Raw genomic sequence first — 27222 nt, 5'->3', positions numbered from 1 at the left:
TGTACCAGACCTGTATTTCTCTACTCTGCATCTAATGTTAGAGTTTTAAATATCTTTCTAGAATAACTGCTTGTTATTACTACCTGTATGAAACTATAACCCACAAAGACAAACAAAAGTAAAACAAATTAGCCATAGACACCTGATAATTATAGAAATTGCTCTCACATCTTAACAAAGTGAAACGAAACCAGAGGCAGACCGCAAAGGTTCAGACAAGCCTCAGTCCTGCAGCCTTATGAGCTCAATACAGAGCCTATGCTCTGTTCCTAGCTATAGCAATGCCCTGTTACATCGCGGTCACATCGGCAGCAGAAACACCAGCGTGTTCGAGCGTCTCCCTTAACACAGCCGCCAAGCAACGCCGAGCCGAACCGCCCCTCAGCGCTCAGAGCGGGGCTGGCCGGGGGCGGGGCCGCCTGGGGGCGGGGCCGCCCGGAGCAGGGCAGGCCGGGGGCGGGGCCGCCTGGGGGGGCAGGCCGGGCGCACGGCTGGCCGGGGACCGGGCGTCCAAGCGTCGGGGTGCCTCCGCCCCCGCGCGCGGACGAGACGCACAGTCCCGCCCGCCGTCTCACCGCACCCCTCGGCATGCCTCAGAAAGCCTTGGCTAACGGGTTGCTTCCTCGTTATCGGGCGGGGCCGCAAGGCCTCCTCGGGATTGGTGGGTTCGTGCTGTGCGTCAGCGCGACCGCTGCGCCGAGGCGGATCCTTCGCAGCGATTGGCTGAGCGATCTCCTGCGCCCCGCAGCCGATTGGCTGTTCTCCGGCGGGTAGGCGGGGCCGGACGGGAGGCGGAAGCCACGTCGGAGCGTTCCGGTGCTGAGGTGGCTGGGGGCGGGCTCGGTGCTGTGGCGGCTCAGCCGTCGTTCGGGTTCGCTGCGTGCTGATTGCCAGTAGGTCGGTGCCTTCTCTCTTCTGGTGCCGTCCTACGGTTGTGTGAGGTCTGGTGGGGCTGTCGCGCGGCTCTCGGTGGCGGACCTGGACCGGTCACGGCCCGCTGTGCGGCGCTGGGCACCGCTGCCGGCTCTGGCGGGAGCGACCCCGTTGGTGTGTGGGAGGAATTGGGGCGGGTTCGCGGCTCCTTGGGGTCCAGGGCAGTGAGGAACGGCCGGGTGGGCTGGGCCGGCGGCCGTCTCCGCCTTCACCGGGCTCTGTGGTCAGGCCCGGTCTCGGTACGCCGGTGCCTGCTCTACGACCGAGCCTCTTTTGTTGGGGGTCTGAGCTCAGTGCCCAGCTTTAACCAGCAGCGGAGCCCTTCCTGGGAAGGTTTCTGCCCTGTGAGCCCCGCCGGAGGCATAGCGGTCACCGTGTCCTCGCCAGTAAGTGCGGGACTGACGGGGCAGCCGGGAGCTCCTGTAGCTGCGCCGGCGTTGGGACGCGCGGGCGAACCGGCTGGCAGGGGTTGCTGCCGGCTCCTTGAGATCTGGAGCTGTGGGCAGGTGGTAGTGGTTGGTGCCTGTTGCGCTCCTTCGTTCCGTGTTCCTTTTAGGGACCCTCAGCTCAGTGTGAGAGGTTTGTCCCAGGGCTTCTGTACAGCAACAGTGCTTTCAATGCCTGTTTGATTCCCAAAGGAGGGGAAAAAAAAAAAAGAATTAAACTTAATTTACGTATAATAAAGTTACAGTTGAATAAATCAGTCACAAATACTGTCAAGGCTTTCATCATTAGTTGATATGTAGAGGTAGAAATGGATACAATTATGCCTAATATATTGCTTGTATGCAAAAATGGAAATCCAAGTCAGTGTGATACCAGAAGAGCAATATGCTTGTCTCTGCCAGCTGTACTGTTTACTTATGTGGGTGAGGCAGTGGAGCACAGAATAACCTGTGTACTTTTGTGCTTGTCTACTGTTTATAAGGAAATTGGCCAGCACTATATAATGCTTTACTGCTATAAGCTCAGCTTTAGCAAATCATTTGATACAGTTTCCCACAGCATTCTCCTGGAGAAGCTGGTTGTTCATGGCTTGAACAGATGTACTGTTCTCTGGGTAAAAAAAAAAAAAAATACTGTCCGGATGTCTGGGTCCAAAGGGTCCTTGTAAATGAAGTTAAATCTAGTTGGTGTCTGGTTTTAAGTGGTGTTCTGTTGTGCTCGGTATTGAGGTCAGTTCTGTTTAACATTTTTATTAGTGATCTTGATGAAGAGACTGAGTACACCCTCAGCAAATTTGCAGATGATGCCAAGTTGGGTGGGTGTATTGATCTACCTGAGAAAAGGAAGGCTTTGCAGGGGGATCTGGATAGATGAATGCCATACAGTTGGATGTGGCCCAACAAGGCTGAGTACCAGCTGCTGCACTTAGGTCATAGCAACACCAATGCAGCAGTACAGGCTTAGAGAAGAGTGACTGGGAAGCTGTCCAGCAAAAAAGGAACCTGGGGGTGCTGGTCAACAGATGGCTGAACAGGAGCCATTGGTGTGTCCAATAAGGCCAGTGCCATCCTGGCCTGTATCAAAAATGGTGTTGCCAGCAGGACTAGGGAACTAGGGAGGGGAGGAATTGTCCTTCAGTACACAGGACAAGCAAGACTGCATTTCAAGTGTTGTATCCGGTTTTGGGCACTTCACTGCAAGAAGGTTATTGTTGAGTCTAGAGTAAAGGCAGCTGAGAGAAAATGTCGTCATACAGCTACCTGAAAGGTTGCAGCAAAGAGGGTGTCGATCTCTTTTCTCAGATAATAAGTGATAGGATGCGAGGAAACAGTCTTGAGTTGCACCAAGGAGGTTTAAATTGGATACTGGGAAGAATTTCTTCATGGAAGGAGTATTTAGGTATTGGAACAGGCTGCCTGGGGGAGTGGTGGAGTTGCCATCCCTAGAGGTACTTAAGGACATGGTTTAATATGGTTTAATGTTAAGAGACTTCTCCAACCTCAACTATTTCATGATTCTAAGTAAATGTGAAGTGTGAGCACCAGGCTATTTCTGCTACAAGTCTGTGGCGCTAATGTAAAGGACAGCTACCAGCTTGTCTGCTGACTCTTGGCTTTGGGATGGTATTTAACAGTGTTATACTTATTCTTGGATTTAACCTCAGGGAGAGAGCGAAGAGGATGAAGCCAAGCTCTCCAGTGGTGAGCAGTGACAGGATAAGAAGCAGAAGGCACAAACTGAAACACAGGAGATTATCTCTGAACATCTGGAAACACTTTTTTTTTTTTTTTTTTAAAAAAAACAAACTGCATGGGTGACAAAGCAGTAGCACAGGTTTCACAGACTGTGGAGTTTACCTCCTTGGGAAGTCAGCTGGGCATAGTCTGGAGCAAGTGTTTCTGAGTGGCCCTGCTTTAGCGTTGGAGTTGGACAAGATGACCCTCGGAGGTCCTTTCCAACCTCAGCCATTCTGTGAAAAAGATCCTCCTCCGCTCACTGTTCTCTTAGTTGCTGTATTTGGTCCATCAAGTTCACAGCTTTCTTGTACTGGGGAGACCAGAACTGGACACAATACTCCAGTTATGGCTCTGCCAATACTGAGTAGGGGATAAGGGTAACACCTCACTCCTGGTGACACTCCTGATGCAGCCCAGAATGCTGTTTGTCTTTGTCATGAGGCTACGTTGCTGGCTTACGGTCAACCTGTTGTCCACCATGACCCCCAGGTCCTTCTTTGCAGAGCTGCTTTCCAGCTGGGTGGTCCCTAGCATGTGCCTGCAGTTGTTCCTCCCCAGGTGCAGGACTTTGCATTTCTGTTGGTTGAACTTCATGAGGTTCCTGTCAATGTGTTTCTTCAGCCTTTCCAGATCCCTTTGGATGGCAGCATAACCCTCTGGTGTATCAGCACGTCTTCCCCGTTGTGTGTTGTGAAAATTTGCTGAGGGTACACTCTGCAATAGTATCGGCCAGCTCATTTTGCACATGTGGGTACGTTCTTGTGGGCTTGTGTATGACCAGTTTGTGCTCCCTAACTTGGTCCTCTTCTGAGTTTAAATCTGCATTGCTCCAGACTTTCAGGCTGTAATCAGGGGACTGGGATTCCTGAAGGTCTTACCTGTAAATGCTGAGGGGAAGAGGGCATTGAGTACCTCAGCATTTTCCGTGCACTTTGTCATCAGGACATCTGCCACATTTAGCAGTGGGCCCATGTTTTTCCTAGACTTCCTTTTGCTGTTCATGTATTTGCAGAATCCCTTCTTGTTGCTCTTTGCATCCCTTGCCATATTCAACTCACCTGAGAAAATAATTTAAAAGTGAGTTCAAAAGACATGAATCTTTAAGACTTGAGCTCAGGTTATTAAACTCCGTGTCTATGCAAATAGGTACCAGCTCCTCTGTTTGCATTTTGAGTAGTCCGGTTTTGAGCCAAGTCTGGCAAGGCATATTACCTGTAGTTCAGTATCAGGTTATTGCAGTCAGTCTGGACATAGGCCAGGGAATATTAAGTTTCTCCTCAAAGTCCACGTACAGATGGTTGAAATTGTAATTCCTGTAGACTGCAGATATGTGTTGAGCGCTATAACACATTCTGCTTACAACAAATGCCTGCAGATGCCTAGATTTTATGTATTTTTCCCATGTATCTAATAGCACTTCTAATAATTCCTCTTTCAGGTAGCATTTAAGTTCTATCAATCCTGAATCATGTTATATGTTATTTCATGTAACCTCTCAGCTGCAGATTGTGTATTTGTGATTTTGAGATGTGGCTTAATGGTTAGTAGGAAAATCAGAGTCATCCTCTTCAAATATTGGTGATTGTCACCAATAGGCATTTGTGCATTTGGCTGACATTTTAGAAATATGCTTTTACCGCTGCCAAGAGAGTAGGGCGTGTTCCTCACTGGAGGACGGTGGGGGTGGTGGTTTACAAACCACCTTTATTATTTTTATTCTTTAATAGTTTATTGTTCTTATGAACCATCGATTTCAGGTCTTTAAATGAGTCTTTTGTATTACTGACTTGGTGACCAGTTAATGCTGAAGGAAGAAATGTCTCGGGTAGAAATTATATAGGCTATATTACTTTGGAGTTCTATGACTTAGACTCATGCAGGGCCAGCTAAGACGTGTGCAAAATGCTAGTACTTTTTTTCACTGACTATCATATTGATACAGAGCATGTGCAACATGATGGTGTCCTTCTCCAGCAGCAGTGCCATCTCCAGAATTCTTTGCAGGAAAGACTGTCTGAGGCCTGGCTTTTTTTTTTTTGTTTGTTTGTTTTGTTTTTTTGCTTCACTAACTGCTTCTTAAGTATTTTATTCTGTAGGCTGCAGAGATTAAGTTCATGCCATTAAGCGTTAGGAATCAGTGTGTGTTTGCAAGAATGGGAGAAATTGTGTTTTATGAATAAGGAAGACTTTTCACTTCTTACGTTTATTCCAAATGAGTGATTGTAATAATCCAAGAATGTGCTGTGTAGGATGAATAATGTGCTTATTTCCTTTCTGTTAAATTGTTTTCTTCTCTCCCCAAGAGTCTTGGCTCCTGCGACCTGTCAGTATCCAAGAGATTTAAAAAAAAAGATTGGTGTGAAGGACCTGTGCGTGATGAATAGTGTGTCTGGAAGTCTCTTCACTACTGAATAAGCATACCTCCGAGCTACTCAGTGCATGGAAGAGGTTGGTGTTCACATGGCCTTTTCTGCAACTGATACTGAAATGTGCATTATTACAATGATTCTATGATTTTCTGCTTCTGTAAAATCAGGTAATTAAAAGGTGTGACTGCCACAGAAAAAGTGTCCTTTCAACTGTCAGTATTTCCATGCTTTAAGTGGCAATGTAATATGAAAGATAAGCTTACAAAGATAAATGGGGGCAAGAATGAGTAGATCATTGTAGCCAGCTTTAGAAGCCTACCTCTAGGTAAAACATCTTGTCAAACTAAAAGGTTCTATATGGTGGAAATAATTATTCTAATATAAACTAGAGTTTATATCTAATGTGATACTCATATGTTTTACAGTTGGTACGGATAGTTTGTTGTGTTTTTTTTTTTTTTGAGAGAGAGATGTCAAATGTCCCATGTGACCTGGTCTTCACAGTATGTTAGAATAATTTAGGTCATAAGGGACCTTGGGAGTTCATTTGGTTCAACCCTCTGTTTTTAGCCTGGCTAACTTTAAAGTTAGATCAGGTTGCTGTAAGCCTATTCCAGTGTGGTTTTGTGTGTTTTGTTTTCTTTTGTCACCTTTTGCTGTTTGTTTTTTTTTTCCTCTGATTGAAATTTCATATACTGCAACTTGTGTGCACTGACTCATATCCTTTTGCTGTGCACCTTTTGGAAGTGTCTGGCTCTGTCTTCAACTACCTGATGGATAGAAAACACCATTCTGTGAAAATCATAAAATATCCTGAGTTGGAAGGGACCCACAAGGATCATTGAGTCCAACATTTGGCTCTACATAGGACTAACTAAAATCTAAATCATATGTCTGAGAGTGTTGTTCAAACAGTTCTTGAACTCCAGCAGGTTTGGTGCTGTGGCCACTTCTCTGGGGAGCCTGTTGCAGTGAGTGATCACCCTATCAGTAAAGAACCTTTTCCTAATACCCAATATGCACCTCACCTGATGTAGCTTCTTGCTGTTCCTTCGGTCCTTTTCTATTAAAGGGAAGACAATTATTATATGTCCCGTTTTACCCTCTGTTCTCAAAGCTGAACAAACCAGCGTTCTCAGTCTCTCTGTGTCTTGAAATCCAGAACCTGATCATCATGGGAGCTTTCTGCTGTGCTTGCTCCACTTCCTTTCTGACCTTTTTTGTGTACCAAGGAGCCTGAAAGTGGACTCTATACTTCAAATGTAGTCTTACAAGTGCTGAACAGAAAGGATGAATTGCTTCCCTCAGCCTACTTGGTACAGTCTTACTAATACAAATCAGTATGTACTTGGTCTTCTCTACTGCAAGGGCATACTGCTGATTTATCGTAAACTTATCTGCCGGCATCCCCAGTTTGTCTTCTACAGCACAGTTTTACAGCCAGTTGGCCCCTATTTTGTGCTTCTGCATATGTTTATTCTACCCTGTGTGTAGGATTCTATTTGAAGTTGCTGAACTTCATGAGGTCTATTCTTCTGATGAACTCCATCAGTCTATTTCTCTAGCGTGCTGACATTCTTCTGATTGTCAGTTCTGTACTCTGGCTTATCAACTGCTCCTCACAATTTGGAGAATTTTTTGTGGGTGGGTTATTAATGAAGATCATATTCCGCCACTTATCCCAAGATGGCAAATTGTGTTGCTGGGTGTTACAGCTGCCGTTTTCTGATTCTTCAGCCCCATTTTTGCTTCTGAGTTTCAAGGAAAGGAAAGAAGGTATACTAAGTGTCAGCCAGGGCATATATGCCCTCTCCAGTCTGTATCTCTCTGTCAAGGTCCTGTCATATATGTGTTATGCGAAGGTCTCCTCTTTCTCATGGGACATACCTTCATCAACTTAAACATCAAGACTGAGTTCACCATTCCCACTACTATAACTAGAAAGCTTGTTTTGCAGGTATTGTTGCCCGTATATATGCATGGCCCGGAAAGAAGTGTCTATTCATGTAAGAGTCAGTTATTCTTCTTTTGAATAACTATAATTCAGTAAACTGGAGTTGGTCTCTTTTCAGTTGTGCCCATTCAGAGGATGAGAAGCTAACGGGCACAAACTGAAGCACAGGAAGTTCTGGCTGAATGAGAGGGCATTTCTTTACTGTGAGGGTGACAGAGCACTGGAACAGATTGCCCAGAGAGGTTGTGGAGTCTCCTTCTCTGGAGATGTTCAAAACCTGTCTGGATGCCATCCTGTGCGACGTTCTCTAGGTGATCCTGCTCAGCAGGGGGGTTGGACTAGATGATCTTCAGAGGTCTGTTCCAACCTTGTTGATTCTTTGTCTGTGGTTTTGTAATGACATTGTTAAGGAAGATCAAGAATGAACTATGAGGGTAAATTGAAATCCTGTATAAATTGTATTTTGCAATAATGCATGTACAGTGATAAAAATATCATCTTGTCTTAACAATACATCTGCTGATGTGTTTAAGGAGTCTGTCTTTTCTTGGTTACATGATCACTTATGTATTCCTGTGGTGGTCTAACACTGACTAGTAGCCGGACACCACAACACTGCTTCCTCACTGTCCCTCCTTGAAGGACAGGCAGAAAAAATACGATGAAAGAAAGCTTGTGGGTTGAAGTGAGGACAGCGAAATCACCCACCAGTTACTGTCATGGGCAAGGCAGACTCAGCATAAGGGAGATGAATGTCATTTATTGCCAATTAAAAATGGACTAGAGCAGTGAGAACTAAAAGCAAACTTAAATACTCCTTCACATCCACCTTCTTCTGCCTCCTCCCTCCAAGCAGCATAGGGGTGTGGGGAATGAAAGTTATGGTCAGTTTATAATGCTTCGTTGCTGCCACTCTTTCATCCTCGTTCTTTTTCCCTGCTCCAGCATGGGGTCCCTCCCACAGAATGTAGTCCTTCCTGAACTGATTCTACATGGGCTTCCTACAGACTGCAGTTCTCCAGGAGCTGCTCCAACATGAGTCTATACCATGTGGTGCAGTCCTTCAGGATTGGACATACTCCAGCATGAGTCCTTCACAGGCTGCATCTCCTGCCAGACAACCTACTACAGCATTGGCTTGTCTATAGAGGCTGCAGTTCTGGCCCAGAGTCTCTGCCTGCATGGACTGTCCATGGGCTGCAACTTCCTTCAAGCCATACCTACCTATTCCACTGTGGGCTGGTCCATGGATATTTGCTCTGCTGTGATAAACCATGGGCTGCAGGGGGACAGCCTGCTCTACCATGGTTGTCTCTATGGGCTGCAGGTGATCAGTTCCAGTGCCTGGAGCACCTACTCCCCCTCATTCTTCACTTACCTTGGTGTTTCACTCAACATTTTCTCACTCATCTCTTTCAGCTGCTGTTGTACAGCATTTCTTAACCTTAAAAATGCTTTCACATAGGTGCAACTAGTGTTGCTCATTGGCTTAGCTTTGGCCCATGGCAGGTCCCTTTTGGAGCTGGACCAGTTTGTTTGGAACTGGCTCTTACCTAACATGGGGAAGCTTCTGGACTTTTCTCACAGAGGCCACCCCTGCAGCCCCTCCCCCCACTCCCCTGCTACCAAAACCTTGCCATGTAAACCCAACACAACTCCTGAGGCTTGGCTTTGACTTTTCTCTCTGTTGTGGTTTAACCCCAGTTGGCAGCTAAGTACCACATAGTCTCTTGTTCACTCTCCCCATGTGGTATGGGAGAGAAAATTGGAAAGGTAAGTATGACAACTCACGGTTGAGGTAAAGACAGCTTACTAAGTAAAGCAAAACTTTTGTGCACAAGCAAAGTAGAACAAGGAATCAATTTGCTACTTCCCATCAGCATGTTCACCCACTTCCAGGAAAGCAGAGCTCATCACACAGGGAAAACAAACACCATCGCTCCAAACATCTCTGCTGTCCTCCTTCTTGGACAGGCTGAAGAAGTGCGCCCATGAGAACCCAATGAGGTTCAGCAAAGCCAGGTGCAAGGTGTTGCACTTGAGCTGGGGCAATCCCAGATATTTATATAGACTGGGAGAAGAGGAACATGAGAGCAACCTTGCGGAGAAGGACTTGGGAGTCCTGATGGACGAGAAGCTGGACATGAGCTGGCAGTGTGCACTTGCAGCCCGAAAGGCCAACTGTGTCCTGGGCTGCATGAAAAAAGGGGTGGCCAGCAGGGAGAGGGAGGTGATTGTCCCCCTCTACTTTGCTCTTGTGAGACCCCACCTGGAATACTGTGTGCAGGCCTGGGGCCCCTAGCACAAGGATATGGAACTCTTGGAATGGGTCCAGAAGAGGGCCACTAAGATGATGAGAGGGCTGGAGCACCTCTCCTTTGCAGAAAGGTTGAGGGAACTGGGCTTGTGTAGCTTGGAGAAAAGAAGGCTCCAGGAAGACCTCATTGTGGCCTTCTAGTACTTGAAGGGAGCATATAAACACGAGGGGGTACACCTGTTTACATGTGTTGGTAGTGATAGGACAAAGGGGAATGGTTTTAAACTAAGGCGGGAGATTTAGGTTGGAAATTAGGAGAAAGTTTTTTCATTAAGAGGGTGGTGAGGCCCTGGAACAGGTTGCCCAGGGAGGTTATAGATGCCCCATCCCTGGAGGCATTCAAGGCCAGGCTTGATGCAACTCTGGGCAGCCTACTCTAGTGGTTGGCAACACTGCCCAGAGCAGGGGGTTCGAAACTAGATGATCTTTAAGGTTCTTTTCAACCCAGGCCGTTCTATGATTCATTCTATGATTCTTTACTCTAGTTTTTATTGCTGAGCATGAAGTCATATAGTAAGGGATATTCCTTTGGTCATTTCAGGTCCGTTGTCCTAACTGCATCCTCTCCAGTCGTCTTGTGTGCCTCCAGCCTCGTTGCTGGTAGGACAGCATAAGAAACAAGGTCCTTTACTCTATGTAAGCACTACTCTGCAACCACAAAAAGCGTTGGTGTGTTACCACCGCTATTTTCATCAAAAATCCAGAACACATTCTCATAGGAACCTGTACAAAGAAAATTAACTCTATCCCATCCAAAACCTTCTCTTGGCAGATGAGATGTATTCTTTGTAAGACTGGTTTCCTCTGTAACACTGAAAATCAGCCTGGAGGGATACCTGCTTTATCCTAGTCAGTTTTGACTGCAACTGTATTCTGACTCTTTATTTTGTTTCAGGCTGAAGATGCTGAGCCGTTTGTCAGGTTTAGCAAATACTGTTCTACAGGAGTTCTCAGGTGATGGTGGAGATGCAGTTACTGAATCCTCTGTGACTGTAAGTTTGTTGTAGTGGAAAGATTTTCACATCTTACTGAGAGTTAGTTGGGGAGTGTAAAGTATTTGGTTTCAGTGAAAACCATTTCCTGTTTCTTTGCAGCTGAGTGCTAGACTGAACTGGCATTCCACTCTGTTTCCTGCATTTCTGACCTCTTAAGTCAACACTTCTGCGATGAAGACAATAATCTTAGTTTCAGCATCTCATCTAGGAAAAAAAAACTTTCTGAGTGAAGAAAGACTTATAAGAGTGCTAAATATTCTGTATAGTATAAAAGGGAGCTCTGCATAATTGGGTTACAGTGGGAGGGTTGATCTACATGTTGCTCTCTGATACCTGAGACAGTGCAGAACATGTGAGGCATCTTCCCCAAACTGTTTCAGATTTGCTGTTGTGTTTGGCAATTTTTTTTTCTTGTATATTTTTTGTCAAGGCTATCCCGAGCTTTTCTTCTGGTTTCACGTAATTGCATACAGTTCTGTAGGCTGCATGAAAGAGTGCAGTGTTTAGGAGTGGCACTGAAGATACCATTTGGATGCTATACTTCAGTCTTTTCAGACTTCTTTCCTCCAGAGCGCTCATTTCACTATTTCAGGTACAAACTTCAGAGTCAGGAGCAGAAAGCGTGGAGGAGGCACCTGGGGAGTTACTGGAGCGCCTAGCTCAAACAGAAAAACTAGTTGTCCAGCTGAAAGATTTGATCCGAGAAAAGGATGCCCTGCTCCAGCAAAAAGAAACCGTACTCAAGGTATAATTTCTTTCAGTGGGGACTTGGGAACAAGAGTTAAATGCTGCATCAGCTTTCTGTGTGAGTCAGTCTCAGTTTTCTTCCAAGCCTTAGAGATGTCTGCACCACTAAATGCATCAATTTCAGAGAACGATTGAATTCCAAAGAATGTGTGCTAACCAAAGAGATGTAGGATTACACTTAGCTTAGGTGTAGATGCCTTAGAGTAGATACACTGCATGCCATGTATTTTGTCTTGGAGCTCCTCTGTGCCCACATGGAGTCCTCATATATACTTTTATACTAGTATAAAAATGTCTCTTGTGATTTTTTTTCCAGTTCAGAATCTCTGAGACAGAATGGGCTGTATTGCAGCCATCCAGTGGTCCAGTGGTTTTATGGCATTTAACCAAAGATACGTATGTATTTTAAGCATAATCCCTTTGAATCTTTCTTTTACAGGAAGAGCGGGAGGCTGCAGATGCAAAACTGATGAAGCTGAAACTTCAGGCCAAAGCCAAACTGGCATCTCTGAACAAACGCATTGAGGAGTTAACAGAGAAAGGATCACCAATGCCTGCACAGACCTTATCAGAAGAGCAATTGTATTCTAAGGTTGGGAGAACAGGGCTACTTAAAAGATGTTAGCCTCTAGATATAGTCTGGTATTCTCCTACGTCTTAGGTCCCAGTGATGTAGTAGGGCCTATCTCTGTTATTAGCAGGTCATTAATAGTTCCAGCAAAGATGTCTGTCCTGTAGGAAGCTGGCCTGTCCAGCTTTCTAGTACTACAGATGCCCTTGGGGTGCACAGCTTGATGTCCTCAAGGGTATGGGTCAGTTTCACTTTGCATACCTTTCCCATATCTTTGGTATTCTGTTACAGTTAAGTTTTTCCCTGTAGAAATCACATCTGTGTCTAAGCTGTAAGTTTCTAAAGATTACCTGTCATGTAAGTACAGAAAAGGAATGATGAGGCTGGCTGGAATACAAGAACAAGAAGGTTATTAAATTTGAAAGGCAGTAACTTAAATGTAAAAAGAAAATATTTCCAAGCCATGTAGCTTGCTGTGCTACCTCAAAGTTCTATGATTAACAAGACCTATTTATATAAAACAGGGTAAAAGTAGGGATTTTGCTATTGAGCAATACCTCCAGGTTCCTTTTCTGCCAGGCAGTTTTCCATGCACTCTACCCCCAGCCTGTAGTGTTACAGGGGGTTGTAGTGCCCCAAGTGCAGGATCTCACCTTGTTCAACCTCATACAGCTGGCCTCAGCCCATCAATTCAGTCTGTTCAGATCCCTCTGTAGAGCCTTCCTGCCCTCAAGAAGATCAATGCTGCCACCCAACTTGGTGTTGTCTGCAAACTTAGTGAGGTTACACTTGATCCCCTTGTCCGTTTCATTGATAAAAATACTAAAGAGAACTGGCTGCAGATGGTGGCTTGATTACACTAGAGAAGATAAGGGCTAATAGAAACATTGAAAAAAAGATCAAAAGATTATGGAAAATGTTAAAAGGTGAGTGTAAGTGATATTTAATGGTGAACTGTCAGGTAAAGAGTGGCTATTAATTGAAAATCACATGAAAGACAATCCAGTCATTGGTCACAGCCAACACAGATTCAATAGGAGAAGGACCCATTTAACAAATGTAATTTCCTTTTATGACAAGGTACCCACCTAGCTGACCAAGGGAAGCCAGTTGATTTAATCTTTTTGGATTTCAGTAAAGCTTTCAATACTGTTTCTCACAGTATCCTTCTGGACAAAATGTCCAGTATACAGCTGACCAAATGCATAGTACAATGTGTGAACTGTTGGCTGATGAGTCAGTCTCAAAGGTTTATAGTAAATGGGGTTACATTAGACTGGTGGCCAGTCACTTGATGGGGTTCTGCAGGGCTCTATTTTGGGGCCAGTTCTTTTTAATGTTTTCATAAAGGACTTGGATGCAGGACTCGAAGGTATACTAAGTAACTTTGTGGACAATTCTAAATTGGGAGGAGTGGTTGACTCCATCCTGAGTAGACAGGCCTTGCGGAGAGATCTTGACAAATTAGAGACTGGGGCAATCACCAACCACATGAAGTTGAACAAGTGCTGGATTCTGCACCTGTGTTGGGGTAACCCTGGATATATGTACAGACTAGGGGGATGAGAGCCTGGAGAGCAGCTCCACAGAAGGAGATCTGGGGGCTCTGTTTAATGGCAAGTTGAATATGAGTCAACAGTGTGTCGTGGCCTTCAAAAGGTCCAACCATATCCTGGGGTGCATCAGGTACAACATTGCTAGTTGGTTGAGGGAAGTGACTGTCCTGCTCTAGTCTGCATTGGTGCAGCATCACCGTGAGGGCTGTGTGCAGTTTTGGGTGCCAGAATATAAGCTATTAGTGTCCAAAGGAAAACTACATAAAGATGGTGAAGGGTCTAGAGGACATGATGCATGAGGAGTGGCTGAGGACACTTAATTCATTCAACATAGAGAAGAGGAGGCTGAGGGGAGACCTCATGGCAGCCAACAGCTTCCTCATGATGGGAGTGTGGAGGGGCAGACACTCATCTCTTCTCTAGGGACCAGCAACAGGTCTTAAGGGAATGGCATGGAGCTGTGTCAGGGGAGATTCAGGCTGGATATTAGGAAAAGGTTATTCACTGAGAGGATGGTTGGGCACTGGAACAGGCTCCACAGGGCAGTGTTTATGGCACTAAGTGTGATGGAGTTCAAGAAGCATTTGGGTAACAGACATATGTTTTGATTTATGGGTGGTCCTGTTTGGAGCTAAAAGTTGGACTTGATGATCTTAATGCGTCCCTTCCAACTCAGGATATTCTATGATTCTAATGGAGTAATGATTGGCTACATAACTTGTACTTAATATTGTTGATGGATGACATCACAAAAAATTACATGAATTTGCTGCTGTAAATTGCTTTATAATATCATCTTGATAACCTTTTTCAATACAAACTAGCACTTGGTTTTCATATAGGAGGAACTGGATGATTTTGAGGATTAACATAACATGAAAATGAGATAATTTAACAGACATACGATCAAGCAGTTTTGGTATCCTGCCACTGTATACTGCAAGGCTATGAAAAAAATCCTCAGTCTGTGTAGATATGTCACTCAGGCTTTATTTCCTAGACTGTTACGGACTAATGAGCATTTTTGCTGCAAAATTCAAATTCATCAGTTGAAGGCAAAATCAGAGAGTTTATCACCAGTGAATCAATGTGATGTAGATTTTCATTAAAAGGGTAGGTTTTTGTTGCTAAGAAGGCTAGTGGCTGCATTAGGCAAATTACCACCAGCAGGTTGAGAGAGGTGATCCTTACCCTTTACTCAGTACAAGAGAGACCTAGACATAAAATCACAGAATGGCTTGGGCTGGAAGGGACCTTAAAGAACATCTAGTTCCAAATGCCTGCCATGCACAGGGATGCTGCCCACTAGATCAGGCTGTCCGGGGCCTCGTCCAACCTGATGTCATACACCTCCAGGGATGGGGTATGTACAGCTTGCAGATGCAGGACCTTGTGCTTGGCCTTATGAACCTGTACAAACCTTCATGAGGCTCTCAAGCCTCTCATGGTCCCTCTGGATGGCATCCCTTCCCACTAGCATGTTGACCACACCATACAGCTTGGTGGTATTGGCAGGCTTGCTTGTACACTGTCCATTTCAGTGACAAAGAAACTGACACATGAAGAACATCAGTCATTACTGATCTCCACTTGGACATTGAGCTGTTGACTGCAACACTTTGAGTGCAACCATCCAGCCAATTCATTACCCACCAAGCAGCTCATCTGTCAAATCCATAGCTCTCCAGTTTAGAGACAAGGATATCATGTGGGACAGTATCCAATTCTTTGCACGAGTCCAGATAGATGATGTTAGTTGCTCTTCCCCTATCTGCTAATGCTGTAACCCCATTTTAGAAGGCCACCAGATTTGTCAATGCAAATACTTAGGAAACACTTCCCAATTAAAGACATCTTGTACGTACCTATATAGAAATGAGGAAAAATGTTACTTTATGTAGACTAACTTCATTTTAAGAAACAAAGAATAAGTAAAGAAATAAAAAATGATTTATGATTTGGAGTAAAGAGTGATGTAGCGTTTCATGTTCGTTTTCTTTTGTTTATTTTTAAAATTGAGCAGTAGTACTAATCAGTTTTCTTTCTTGTGTTTTTTTTTCTTCTCAATTCTTTCTTCTTGCAATATCAGAGTAATCAAAATACAAATGAAGGGCATAGAGATGAAGCCAGAGGACTAATAGAGCAGCTCAGGACACAAGAGGATACTGTTCAGGATCTGAAGGAACAGCTGGCTCTAGCCAAGATGAATCTTAATGATGCTGAAATCAAGTATGCAACACAGGTACACAAAAAGGCTTTTATTTTTGTGTGTTTCTCACTCCACCACTGACGCTGGCATAATTTAGGACAGTTGTTCCTGAGGGCATGCTGCTGCTTAGGGTATATGGCCAAATATGGCAGTCTTGACAGAAGTGAGGCTACCATAGCTCCATGATCCCAGGTCCAGCCTGAGAATGCAATTCCTGGCAGAAAATTCCTGACAGACTCGGACTCCCCTGGTCCCTCCAATTGCTAACTCTGTACCTGCCTTGGAGAGGTACAGGCATACTAATGGACATACATAACATACACTCATGCACACCCTGACCAGGACTCTTTTGGTCTTTCCAGTAGCCAGCTCCCTGTCGTCTCACCCTCAGAGACATGCAAATACACAAAGGCAGGTCTTGCTCTTAGAGAACCTCATCAGGACCCAGTGGTGACTCCGGTAGCTAGCTAAAGCTCCCCTGACCATCCAGTTGTCAAGTCTGCTTGTGGTCTTGTCTTTGGGCGCCATACGCCCTCTGTCCTGGCTCCCAGGCCTCTTCACCTACTTGCCAGATAGTCTGGCTTGGTATTAGCTAGTGAACATACACTCATTTGCATGCTGACACTTTCTACAGTTGCTGGCGCCACAGACACATGGGCCCTTTGACCCACAGTCTGATTCTAGTCACTGGTACTCAGACCTCTCTCCCCCAATACACACACGTGCACACTGGATAGAGGGTGCTTCCCACAGAAGAGAAAAAGAGAAATGGACTTTTATAAGAAGATGAAATAAACTGCTGATCAGGCACAGGGCATGGCAGACAAGACACTGTTTACACACACAACTGATTTTTATTTTTATATACCTTTACTGCCCTTTTTTTTTCATGCTTGTTCCTCTCCAAATACCCTAGGTCCATCAATTTCCCTGCCTTTGCTTCCTCTTCTAAACATCCCATAATAAGTCTTGCACAATCCCAGAATTGCAGTCCTCTTTGGCTGCTTCCAGTAATACATCCTGTATCCCTAGGCAGTAACCACTGCTAAAAGTGCTCTGCTGTTATGAGTCTCACGCTTAAATAATGGGAGTGATGGCTCTCTGAGGAGGAAGTACTACGGAAGCAGCCCTTAGAAGGGCTCTGAGTCAGAATTTGGTTTATTGTCTGCCTGCTGTTGTGCTTCTAGGCTTGTGTAGGTGGGCTTTTGGTGGGCTTATTGTTGTCCTATGGTGGGCTTTGGAGTAGCTGGGACACAGTATTATTTTTTTAATCCCACACCTGCCATTGACTCTCTCTGCTCTGCCATGGATGCGTAGATAAGCTTTTTATCACATAACTTAACAACTGTTGCTGCTATTGTATTTATTTATAACATGATTTATGTTAATACTACCGATGTCAGTTTTAGGTTTTGGTGTGTGAAATAGACTGTGTCCTATGCAAATACAAAACCAGAAGTTTTATGAAGTTGCACTTATGTAGAAATTACATCTTTTAAAATTCTGTGTAGTTGTAAATGAAAAATCTACATTTTCTGCTTTCTGGAATCTGAAATATCAGTTAATGTATATATATTAGAAGGTTAAAGATACCGTGTAACCAAGGTGACATAAAGGATTACCAAGCTGAAGACATCATCACACATACATGTGGTGTTCTGAAGTTGAAAGCTGGCATGCACGCTTATTAAGCTCATAACTTTCTTGTTTGTTTTTGTTGTTGTTGTTGTGCAGGTTTTTGTTTGTTTTTGTCTTTTTTTGTTGTTTGTTTATGTATATACATATATATATATATATATATTGTGGCTTATGTTTTCAGCTGAGTCACCTGCAGAAAGTAATTGAGGAGAAGGAAGCTTTCTTAAAAGAGCAGGTTCAACAGCACCAAGCTGAATTGCTGAAGATAGCAGCTGAGTCAAATCTGGATGTAGAGATGCAGCAGGTATATTTGTCATAATAATCTTATGAAGGTGAAGAGAAAAGAAAATAATTTTTATTAGTCTGAGGACTCACTGGGAAGGCACTTCTCAGCAAAGTAAGTCAGAAGGGACGAGAAGGGGTTTGATTTGATTGTCTGCTTTTCTTGGTTGTTTATTTTTAGGATGCTATCTTTGACTTTCAGAGTTCCAGCTGCAATGTGCTGATTTGCTATAAAACCTTCCCTATCACAGTTAAGAAGTACTCATTTATTGTGCTCTGGTTCCCTATTTGTGAAACAGTGGTGTGCTCTTCTTACTGTACCATGGTTCCAGAATAAATGTCAATAAAGAACAAAGTTATTTAGGCTGTAAAATTAACTGTGTTATGAAAAGTAGGTCTATGGATGAAATAAGGGAACCTAGCCTTCTTATGTTAGCCTCTCAGATTACTGTTACAGTGCTGTCTCTCTTACAGAACCTGCATACACTTCAGAGAAAGCTACAGGAAAAGGAAACGGCTCTGCTAGAACAAACTCAGATGGTAGAATTTCTGCAGCGGGAATTGCATATGGCTGAACAACAAAAACAGGTACTTTTTCATGTTTTGCTTATTGCTTTACTGTCATGTCTCTTTAGTGGAGTCATAGAATCACAGAATGGCTTGGGTTGGAAGGGACCTTAAAGATCATCTAGTTTGAACCGCCTGCCATGCACTGGGATGCCACCCCACTAGATCAAGCTGTCCAGGGCCTCATCCACCTCCAGGGATGGGGCATCCACAGCTTCTTTGTGCAACCTGTTGCAGTGCCTCACCACGCTCTGAGTGAAGAATTTTCTCCTAACATCTAATATAATTCCTCCTCTTTTAGTTTAAAGCCATTCACCCTTATCCTATTAGTATCTGCCTGAGCAAAAAGATGCTCTCTATCTTTTTAATAAGCCTCCTTTAAGTATTGGAAAGCTGCAGTGAGGTCTCCTTAGACCCTTCTCATCCTCAGTCTGAACAGACCCAGTTCTCTCAGCCTTTCTTTATAGGGGAAGTGCTCCACTCCAGCCCTCTGATCATCTTTGTGGCCTTTCTCTGGACCTGCTCTAACAGGTGGACATCCTTTTTGTTGTGGGGGTCCCAGACCTGGATGCAGCACTCCAAGTGGGGCTTCAGACGGGCAGAGCAGAGAGGGCCAAATCACCTCCCTTGACCTGCTGGCCCCTCCTCTATTGATACAGCCCAGGATGCAGCTGTTCTGGGCTGCAAGCACACACTGCTGGCTCGTGTCAAACTTTTTGTGCACCAGACTGAATGCGGTAGACTGGACTTTTGTCAGTAGCCAGTTACCAGATCAGCTTATTTCTGACACCAAGTTTCCAGCATGAAATCAAGCTGGCAACTCCCTCAGCTCAGAGAGAAAAAATGTTAATTCTTGGATAAGAGGCAGTTTAGTCTGAATGGGGAATCACGTGATTGTTACCTCAAAATTAAGATACTCCTCCCTTTCAAAGAAGAGGACAGATTTTTTTTGGTTCCGGAAAAGAAAACAAAATGATTACTACTATGCAGAAAAGATTTCAAAATATCGCTATTAAAAATTACTATACACACTTTCTAACCTTACTTCTGGCTTTATGCTCAGCCTTGTACAGTCTCCCCAAAAGTTGATGACTTCTGTCTGGTTGAGGATAAGGGCTTACAGCAAGTTGACAGCATCACAAATCTCCAAACAGGAGCAATTTTGTGTCCGTGGCTTATTCCTCAATCCAGGATCCACTTGGAGTTATTTTTATGTTTGCTAAAATGGTTTTACACTTTGTTTTGTCTTCATTAGACAACAAGTTCATGCTGCATCTGATTTTACTATACATGGTGTGTTTTATGTCATAGAAATAAAATAATATTGTCTACATGTCATGCTTTATGTCATCAAATAGAGTTCTATTTCTTTGTCTATTTTGTTACTACTCTGTCCAATTTTCTCCAGTTCTCAGTGTGCATTTTTTCAACTGACCACTGGTGAAATGTTTATAGCCTCGGGGTCTTCAGTTCCAATGCGTGCCTCACCTTCTGTCATTCCCTGCCTTCATGTACTTCCCTGCATCCCATTCTGTGTTCCTGCTTCTCAATGCCTCTGCTGTCTCACCAGGCCTGCACTTTTCTACACTGTTAGTCATACCTATTTCATTTTACAAAGAGTAGGTCTTTGTAGCTGCTATCTATTACAGAAAAACTAAAAAAAAAAGCTGCAATAATACCATATGAAGATAAGTAAAACAAATTTTGCTTATTTACATGGTAAGAAGAAATATTTTTATAGCTAAACTAAGTAAAATCATTTCCAGGAATTTAAGGCATGGGCAGACAGCAGGCTTGATGAGCCTTGTTCCTGAGGACTTGTAAATACAATGTAAAGCTTTGAGCCCTGTTACTAGTAGTGTCAATGCTACACTATTGGACTACAAGGCTCTGTAACTATTAATCTTGGTCTGTTCTCCCACGTGCCTGGTGACAGGACGAGGGGGAATGGGCTTAAGTTGCGCCAGGGGAGTTTTAGGTTGGATCTTAGGAAGAACTTCTTTACCGAAAGGGTTGTTAGACATTGGAACAGGCTGCCCAGGGAAGTGGTGGAGTCACCATCCCTGGAAGTCTTTAAAAGACGTTTAGATGTAGAGCTTAGGGATATGGTTTAGTGGGGACTGTTAGTGTTAGGTCAGAGGTTGGACTCGATGATCTTGATGTCTCTTCCAACCTAGAAATTCTGTGATTCTGTGTGATTCTGTGTTTCTGTAATCTGGTTTTGTGGCTAGCTGTAGATTTTCCAGGTGATAGTTGTTTAGGAGGCTCTAGCCACCACACTAACATGTGCATCTGCACTCAACTTGAACTTTTTCTAAGGCAGGTTTTAGAGCTACAGGTCTCTGTGCGTTGCTTACAGTTAGTCCAGCCAAGCAACAGGGATTAAGATGCTTTGGAAGACCTCCCTAGCAGTGTGGTTTCTGTGCATGTGAACAGGGACAAAATCTAACCATACTGTGCACTGCTGTCTCATGCATTCAAAGCTGACAAATACACAGTGCTTCACCTAAGACAAAAGTACCTAGCATGGTGCTAATATAGCTACACTGTTCTGGACTACAGTGTTCGGGCCAGATCAAAGGCAGATGTTCTTTGGTGCAACTTCCTAAGGACTTGGTAGTATGACACAGCTTCTGCAGTGGTATTGGCTCTTACCTAATCATTTTGGAGTGTGAATAAAATGAGATCAAGTCTCTACATATATGACTATATATACATATGCCCCTTGAGATGAGATCCCTTAAAAGATTTGTTTGCAGATGTATGATGAGTACCTTTTTTTTTCCCCTCAGTAACACAACTTCTGAAAATCTCCACCATTTAGAATGACCTTCTGCTTTATCAGTCTCGTGGGAGAGTGGTGCAGTACATCAGTTGCACTTTTGGTCAAACAAGCAGATATTTAACAAATTAATTTTTAAGCTCAAATGTTCATCGTTTCTACATACAAACAAAAGAGACCTCTACTGTTGTCACTGGTTGTGCTGTTCTCTAGTGTCCTTAGTTAATTCAAGCTTTGAACATTAATATTGTTCTTCCTGGCGAAATGATAGCTTTTATTATTTTTTTCCCCCTGTACTCAGCTCTGGTGAGGCCGCACCTCGAGTACTGTGTTCAGTTTTGGGCCCCTCGCTACAAGTAGGACATCGAGGTGCTTGAGCGGGTTCAGAGAAGGGCGACGAAGCTGGTGAGGGGCCTGGAGAACAAGTCCTACGAGGAGCGGCTGAGGGAGCTGGGCTTGTTCAGCCTGGAGAAGAGGAGGCTCAGGGGCGACCTTATCGCTCTCTATGGGTACCTCAAGGGAGGCTGTAGCGAGGTGGGGGTTGGCCTGTTCTCCCACGTGCCTGGTGACAGGACGAGGGGGAATGGGCTTAAGTTGAGCCAGGGGAGTTTTAGGTTAGATGTTAGGAAGAACTTCTTCACTGAAAGGGTTGTTAGACATTGGAACAGGCTGCCCAGGGAAGTGGTGGAGTCACCATCTCTGGAAGTCTTTAAAAGACGTTTAGATGTAGAGCTTAGGGATATGGTTTAGTGGGGACTGTTAGCGTCAGGTCAGAGGTTGGACTCGATGATCTTGAGGTCTCTTCCAACCTAGAAAATTCTGTGATTCTGTGATTCTATTATAAATATCCTTGGTCTCAAAGCAATATCTAATTCTACCACCTCTCGTCCTTTATTTATTTATAATTATGCTCTATCAGAACACAACAGGTTGATCTACTTCCAGATCTGTTGGTCAGGCTTTGAAAGGTCTCAAGGTATTTGAAGGAAGCAAATGTGAGCTGATTCATTGTCTTGTACATTTGGAGAGAAGCAGAAAGAAATTGATTTCTGACCAAAATGCTGGAAACTTCTTGAATATTTTGGAAATAGTTTCTTCCTGTTTAGATCTTGAAGACAATGAACAAAGAAACATGTTTATTTTGGTGATTCTTCTTGGTAATGTACATGTATTTTGTTATTACCGTTATTATTATAGAATTTGCATAAGGTGTTTAGTGGATGAAATGTAGTTTTGATGAGGAGGCAAAAAAACACTTTTTGTTCCTTTCATGTATATTGGTTGAAGAGCTCTGATTTTCAATATGTTTTGTAAACATAATTTGGAGCTCTTTCACAATGGCTTTCTTCTGACCCCTTATAGCCCAGTCCCCAGTGGTAGAGTAATGCTAGATTACAATACAGTTTACAAGTAAGCAAAATGCTATGGACCTCTTCTCACAGGAGTCACCATAATGAATCAGAATTGTAGCCTGCCCAATAATTCCTCCAGCAATGGCCAGGACTCCTGTCTTGCTTCAGTCACGTGCCGAGAGAAAATATTTCCTACCTGATACCCAGATGTCCCTCATGGACATCTGTTTTGTAAGCCTTCATAGCTTCTACACACACACACTCCGCAAAGCCTGTCCAGTGCTGAGCCGCATTTTGGAAACTTTTTTCATTTCTTTAAAAGTTTTATGCACCACTCTATTTTCTTGTTCATGTGTCCCAACCAGGCACAGTGGTGGGACCTCTTACTATCAAGAAGAGGTGAGGAACCTCAGTGAACTGACATGTACTCATTGTTGATTTTACTGCTTGCCAGAGAGTTTTGTGGAGTGGTAGCATGGATACCTGTCGTGGTTTAACCCAGCCAGCAGCTAAACACCACGCAGCCGTTTGCTCACCCTCCCTCCTCCCTCTCTGGGACGGGGGAGAGAAATGGAAAGTGAAGCCCATGAGTTGAGATAAAGACAGTTTAATAAGACAGGAAAATAATAATAATAATAATAATAATAATAATAATAATAATACAATGATGATAATAGTACTACTACTAATGTGTACAAACAAGTGATGCACAATGCAATTGCTCACCACCCACTGACCGATGCCCAGCCTAACCCCGAGCAGTCCGGTGCCCCTCCCCCGGCTAGCCACCCCTATATATTGTTTAGCCTGACGTCAGATGGTATGGAATACCCCTTTGGCTAGTTTGGGTCACCTGTCCTGGGTCTGTCCCCTCCCAGCTCTTACTGCACCCCCAGCCTGCCCATTGGCAGGACAGAGCAAGAAGCTGAGATGTCCTTGGCTTGGTATAAGCACTGCTCTGCAACAATTAAAACATCGGGGTGTTATCAGCAGTCTTCTCATCCTAAGCCAAAACATAGCATTCTACCAGCTACTAGGAAGAAAATTAACTGTGTTCTAACTGAAACCAGGACAATATCTTCATGGCACGGTTGTTAGGGTCCCCTGATTCCTCTTCCACGCTCTGAATCCCCTTGTGCCATTATATGGTCATCAGGAGATCCAGGTATACCTACATCCTAAGGCCATGGGCCATGGGGTGGAAGCTTCTCTTCCTACCCATAGTGTAAAGGGAGCTCCTCATCAGCCTCCTCTGGAAACTAAATATGTTGATCATCCATAGGCCCAGGAGAAGGAAATTTGATGAATTTTCTTCTCTACGCTGGGCATTGTGTAGAGTGCTCTGTCACTTATGGTTTACTTTTTCAGCATTTTTAACCCAATTTCACGTACACGCTTTTGTTCCATTTGTTAATTGTCCTCCTTAATTCTCCTTTTCCTGTTGTCATGCTTCTTCCCCTTTTTGGGAAGCTTTCTTTCCTCTAAAACAGAATTCATGGTAACTGTTCTACTGTTTTCTTCTTGTCTATTCCCCTGCAATAAATTTAGATTTTTCTTTTCTTTAGTTTTGGGAGTTGAACTGAAATTGTGAGTTCATGTTTACCCCAGCTTTATGACCTTTCAAGAAGGATGTAGTAGGGCAGGTTCTCTCTAAGAAATCGAGGTTTCTCTCATGTTTATTTCATTTGTTCTGCTACTTAAATATCTGAGGAGGATATAATGGCAATTTTAAGATTTAATTCAGGTACTTTGCTTTGGTGCTGAATTGATCTAGATAAGAGTTAAATTAATTTCCATAACTTTTTACAGATGTTACAAGATCAATGCCAGAAGATGTCAGTGGATCTAAGCTCTCTGAAAGATGTGCTAGATGCAGAGAGACAAGAGTCTCAGAGTCTTAGAGAGAAAATGGAGATGGAACTAGCCGAGAGGAAGCTATCCTGCCATCACTTGCAGGAGGAGGTACAGTGTCTCTCAGAACAGCTACAAGAGGCAAGAATGGCGCAAGTGGAATTAGAGAGATATAGAGGCCTGGAGAAGAAACAAAGGCAGGAGGTGGAAGAGAAAAACCTACAGATCAGTTGTCTTAAGGTGGCTGAACAAGAGCTCCAGTCTAGCTATGCTGCCCTTGTAGCTGAAAATGATAAGCTGAAACAGGATGTTGACCAACTGTTGATGCTGTCTGCTGAAAACAGTACTACAATAAAGAAACTACAGGGTGAGTAAGCATGGTATTTTGGTGAAGCAGGTTTTCAAGAACCGAAGGATATCTGGGTTGCCTTCTACTTGACTTTGCTTTTATGATGACTCATAAGAAAATACTGACCATAGAATCATTCAGGCTGGAGAAGACCTCTAAGATCATCAACCTTTAAGATTGTATTAAAGTCCACCACTAATCACCAAACTAAGTTCTAAATCTACATGTTTTTTGAAGACTTCCAGGCGTGGTGTCTCAACCACTTCCCTGGGCAGCCTATTCCAATGCTGTACAGCCCCTTCAGTAAAGAAATTTCTCCTAATATCCAACCTAAGTATGATAAGGTCTCCCCTTAGCCACCTTCTCTCTAGGCTAAACAGCCCTAGTTCCCTCAGCCACTCCTAATGAGACTTGTTTTCGAGACCCTTCATCAGCTTTGTTGCCCTTCTTTGGGCACACTCCAGCACCTCGATGTCCTTATGGTAGTGGGGGGCCCAAAACTGAACACAGTATTAGAGGTGCAGCCTCTAATACTCAAAGCTGAGTGAATCACTGCCCTAGTCCTGCTGGCCACACCATTTATGATAAAAGCCAGCTTATCCTGGTTTCCACCTGGACATTGAGCTGTTGACCGCAACTCTTTGAATGCAACTGTTGACCGCAACTCTTTGAATGCAACTGTCTAGCCAATTCCTTACCTACCACGTGGTCCATTTATGTAATCCATTTTAGAGACAAGAAAGTTGTACAGGACAGTATTGTATACTTTGCACAAGTCCAGGTAGATGGCATCAGTTGCTCTCCCCTTATTAAGCTGTGCTATAACCCCACTGTAGAAGGCCACCATTTGTCAGGCACAATTTGACCTTAGTGAAGATACGCTATCTGTCACCAGTCATCTCTGTTTTTCATGTGCCTCAGTGTAGTTTCCAGGCAGATCTACTTCATGATCATACTGGGCATAGAAGTGAGACTGACAAGCCTGTAGTTCCCTGGATCTTCTTTTTTCCCCTTCTTAAAAATGGGGGTTATATTTCCCCTTTTTTAGTCACTGGCACTTCACCAGACTGCCACAACTTCCCAAATATTATTTGAAAAGGGTAGCATTTGTTGTACTTTCTTTGTGTGGTGTTGTAGCCTATAGTTTTTTGAGACGTGCTAATTTCTTGAGCCAGATATATATTTTTAATTAATTTTAATAATTCATTGGATTCCTATTTCTTCCATCAACTTGTACAAGTTCTTCTTGGATGTGCCACATTCTTCAAAATCTTTCAGATTCTTCTACCGAAATGTTAAACGAGCAACCAAGGAAAGCAAACTGTACCACTTTTCTCTGTAAGCTTATATTGAATCAGAACTAAAAATACTAATCTTACTGGAGGCTAATATTTCAAATTGTTTTTGTTTTTTTTTCCAGCTACTTTAGGTCCCAAAACGGGAGCGGTGACTGGGATATAAAGAATCCATGTACTATAGTGCATACATGTAAACTGGGTGTATTTCAGCAAAAAAGGTACACCTTAACTCCCTTTTTTTCTTCCTCCTTTAGATGAACTTATACAGAAATCTGAAGAATTTGTATGCTGTCAGAATAAGCTGAAATCCTGGCCAGTGTTGGAGGTCTCTGAATTGAAGAAAGAGGTATGGTATTTTCATAAGTCCTGTAAAATTTTCCCATATGTTGAGGAACTGAAACAGAGTGAAATGTTTAAAAATTCTTTTTCATGTGGTGTTGCTTCAGAAAGATTGTTTTGGGTTCTCTCAGCTCATGGACAGACATGTTATTACTATAAGAGCCTGGGCAAAACTAGGACACAATCTGACTAATTCAGAAGTTGCCAACTGATGTGTTAAAGGGCTAACTGAAAAATCAAAGACGAATGCTTTTGTAAAAACTGAATGCAAACATGTCTCTCTCCTCCATCCTATGTTTATACAGGATGAAACAACTTCACAGGAAAAAATGATACAGAAGGAAGATGGGACTGGGACTTTACTACTATCCACAGAAAACTTGGAAAGACAGAAGACTGAAGATGGTATAATTATCCTCCTTCTTATCTATTTTAGAAAAAAAACATGTCCACAGTTACTGGTTCAATATGCTTTTGTTGACAAGATCATAAAAAAATGCTAATTCTTTCCAGTTGTTAAATGTAGAATTTATTAGCTCTTATACTGAAGGGTTCAGGCAGCACCTCTAGCTAATAGAATTAGAACTAAGATGAATCATAGAATCGCAGAATAATTTATGCTGGAAGTTATCTCAGGCAGACTGTAGTCAAGCTTCCTGTTCAAAGCAGGGTCAGCTATGAGATCAGACCAAGTTGCTGAGGCCTTTGTCTAGTCAGGTCTTGAAAACTTCCAGGATGGTGACTATACAACCTCCTGGGCAGCCTCTTCTGACACTTCACTGTCCTCATGGAAGAAATGATTTTTATGATATCCAGTTGGAACCTATTTTGTTTCAGCATATGCCTGTTGTCTTACATCCTCATAACTTGCACCGCTCTAAAAACCCTGGCTTTGTCTTCTCAAGAACCTCTTCACAGGTGTTGGAAGGC

The 27222-nt window shown here is 43.5% G+C and overlaps 1 protein-coding gene across 4 annotated transcripts in view; it reads left to right on the top strand.

The window, feature by feature from the left end:
• The first annotated feature begins 528 nt into the window (after nt 1–528).
• The window catches only part of GOLGB1 (golgin B1), a 68411-nt gene continuing 41717 nt past the window's right edge, over nt 529–27222 (top strand). For 2 of the 4 annotated variants that reach the window (XR_014688807.1, XM_084507054.1), the window contains exons 1-11: nt 798–897; nt 5420–5564; nt 10652–10748; nt 11344–11496; nt 11938–12090; nt 15715–15867; nt 17654–17776; nt 18229–18342; nt 24265–24673; nt 26208–26299; nt 26598–26697. Coding sequence is in view for 3 of the 4 variants with exons in the window: in XM_084507054.1 (XP_084363180.1) it covers nt 10659–10748; nt 11344–11496; nt 11938–12090; nt 15715–15867; nt 17654–17776; nt 18229–18342; nt 24265–24673; nt 26208–26299; nt 26598–26697 (1387 nt within the window). In the remaining variant the exon portion in view is untranslated. Of the gene's footprint in view, nt 771–797; nt 898–3737; nt 3868–5419; nt 5565–10651; nt 10749–11343; nt 11497–11937; nt 12091–15714; nt 15868–17653; nt 17777–18228; nt 18343–24264; nt 24674–26207; nt 26300–26597; nt 26698–27222 lie in introns of those variants that run through there. The other 2 variants (XM_084507055.1, XM_084507056.1) reach the window with 2 other exon arrangements.

Source organism: Aythya ferina (assembly GCF_964211825.1).
Source record: "Aythya ferina genome assembly, chromosome: 1".
In the NCBI taxonomy this organism is placed as follows: Eukaryota; Metazoa; Chordata; class Aves; order Anseriformes; family Anatidae; genus Aythya; species Aythya ferina.
This window is presented reverse-complemented; position numbering and strand designations above follow the sequence as displayed.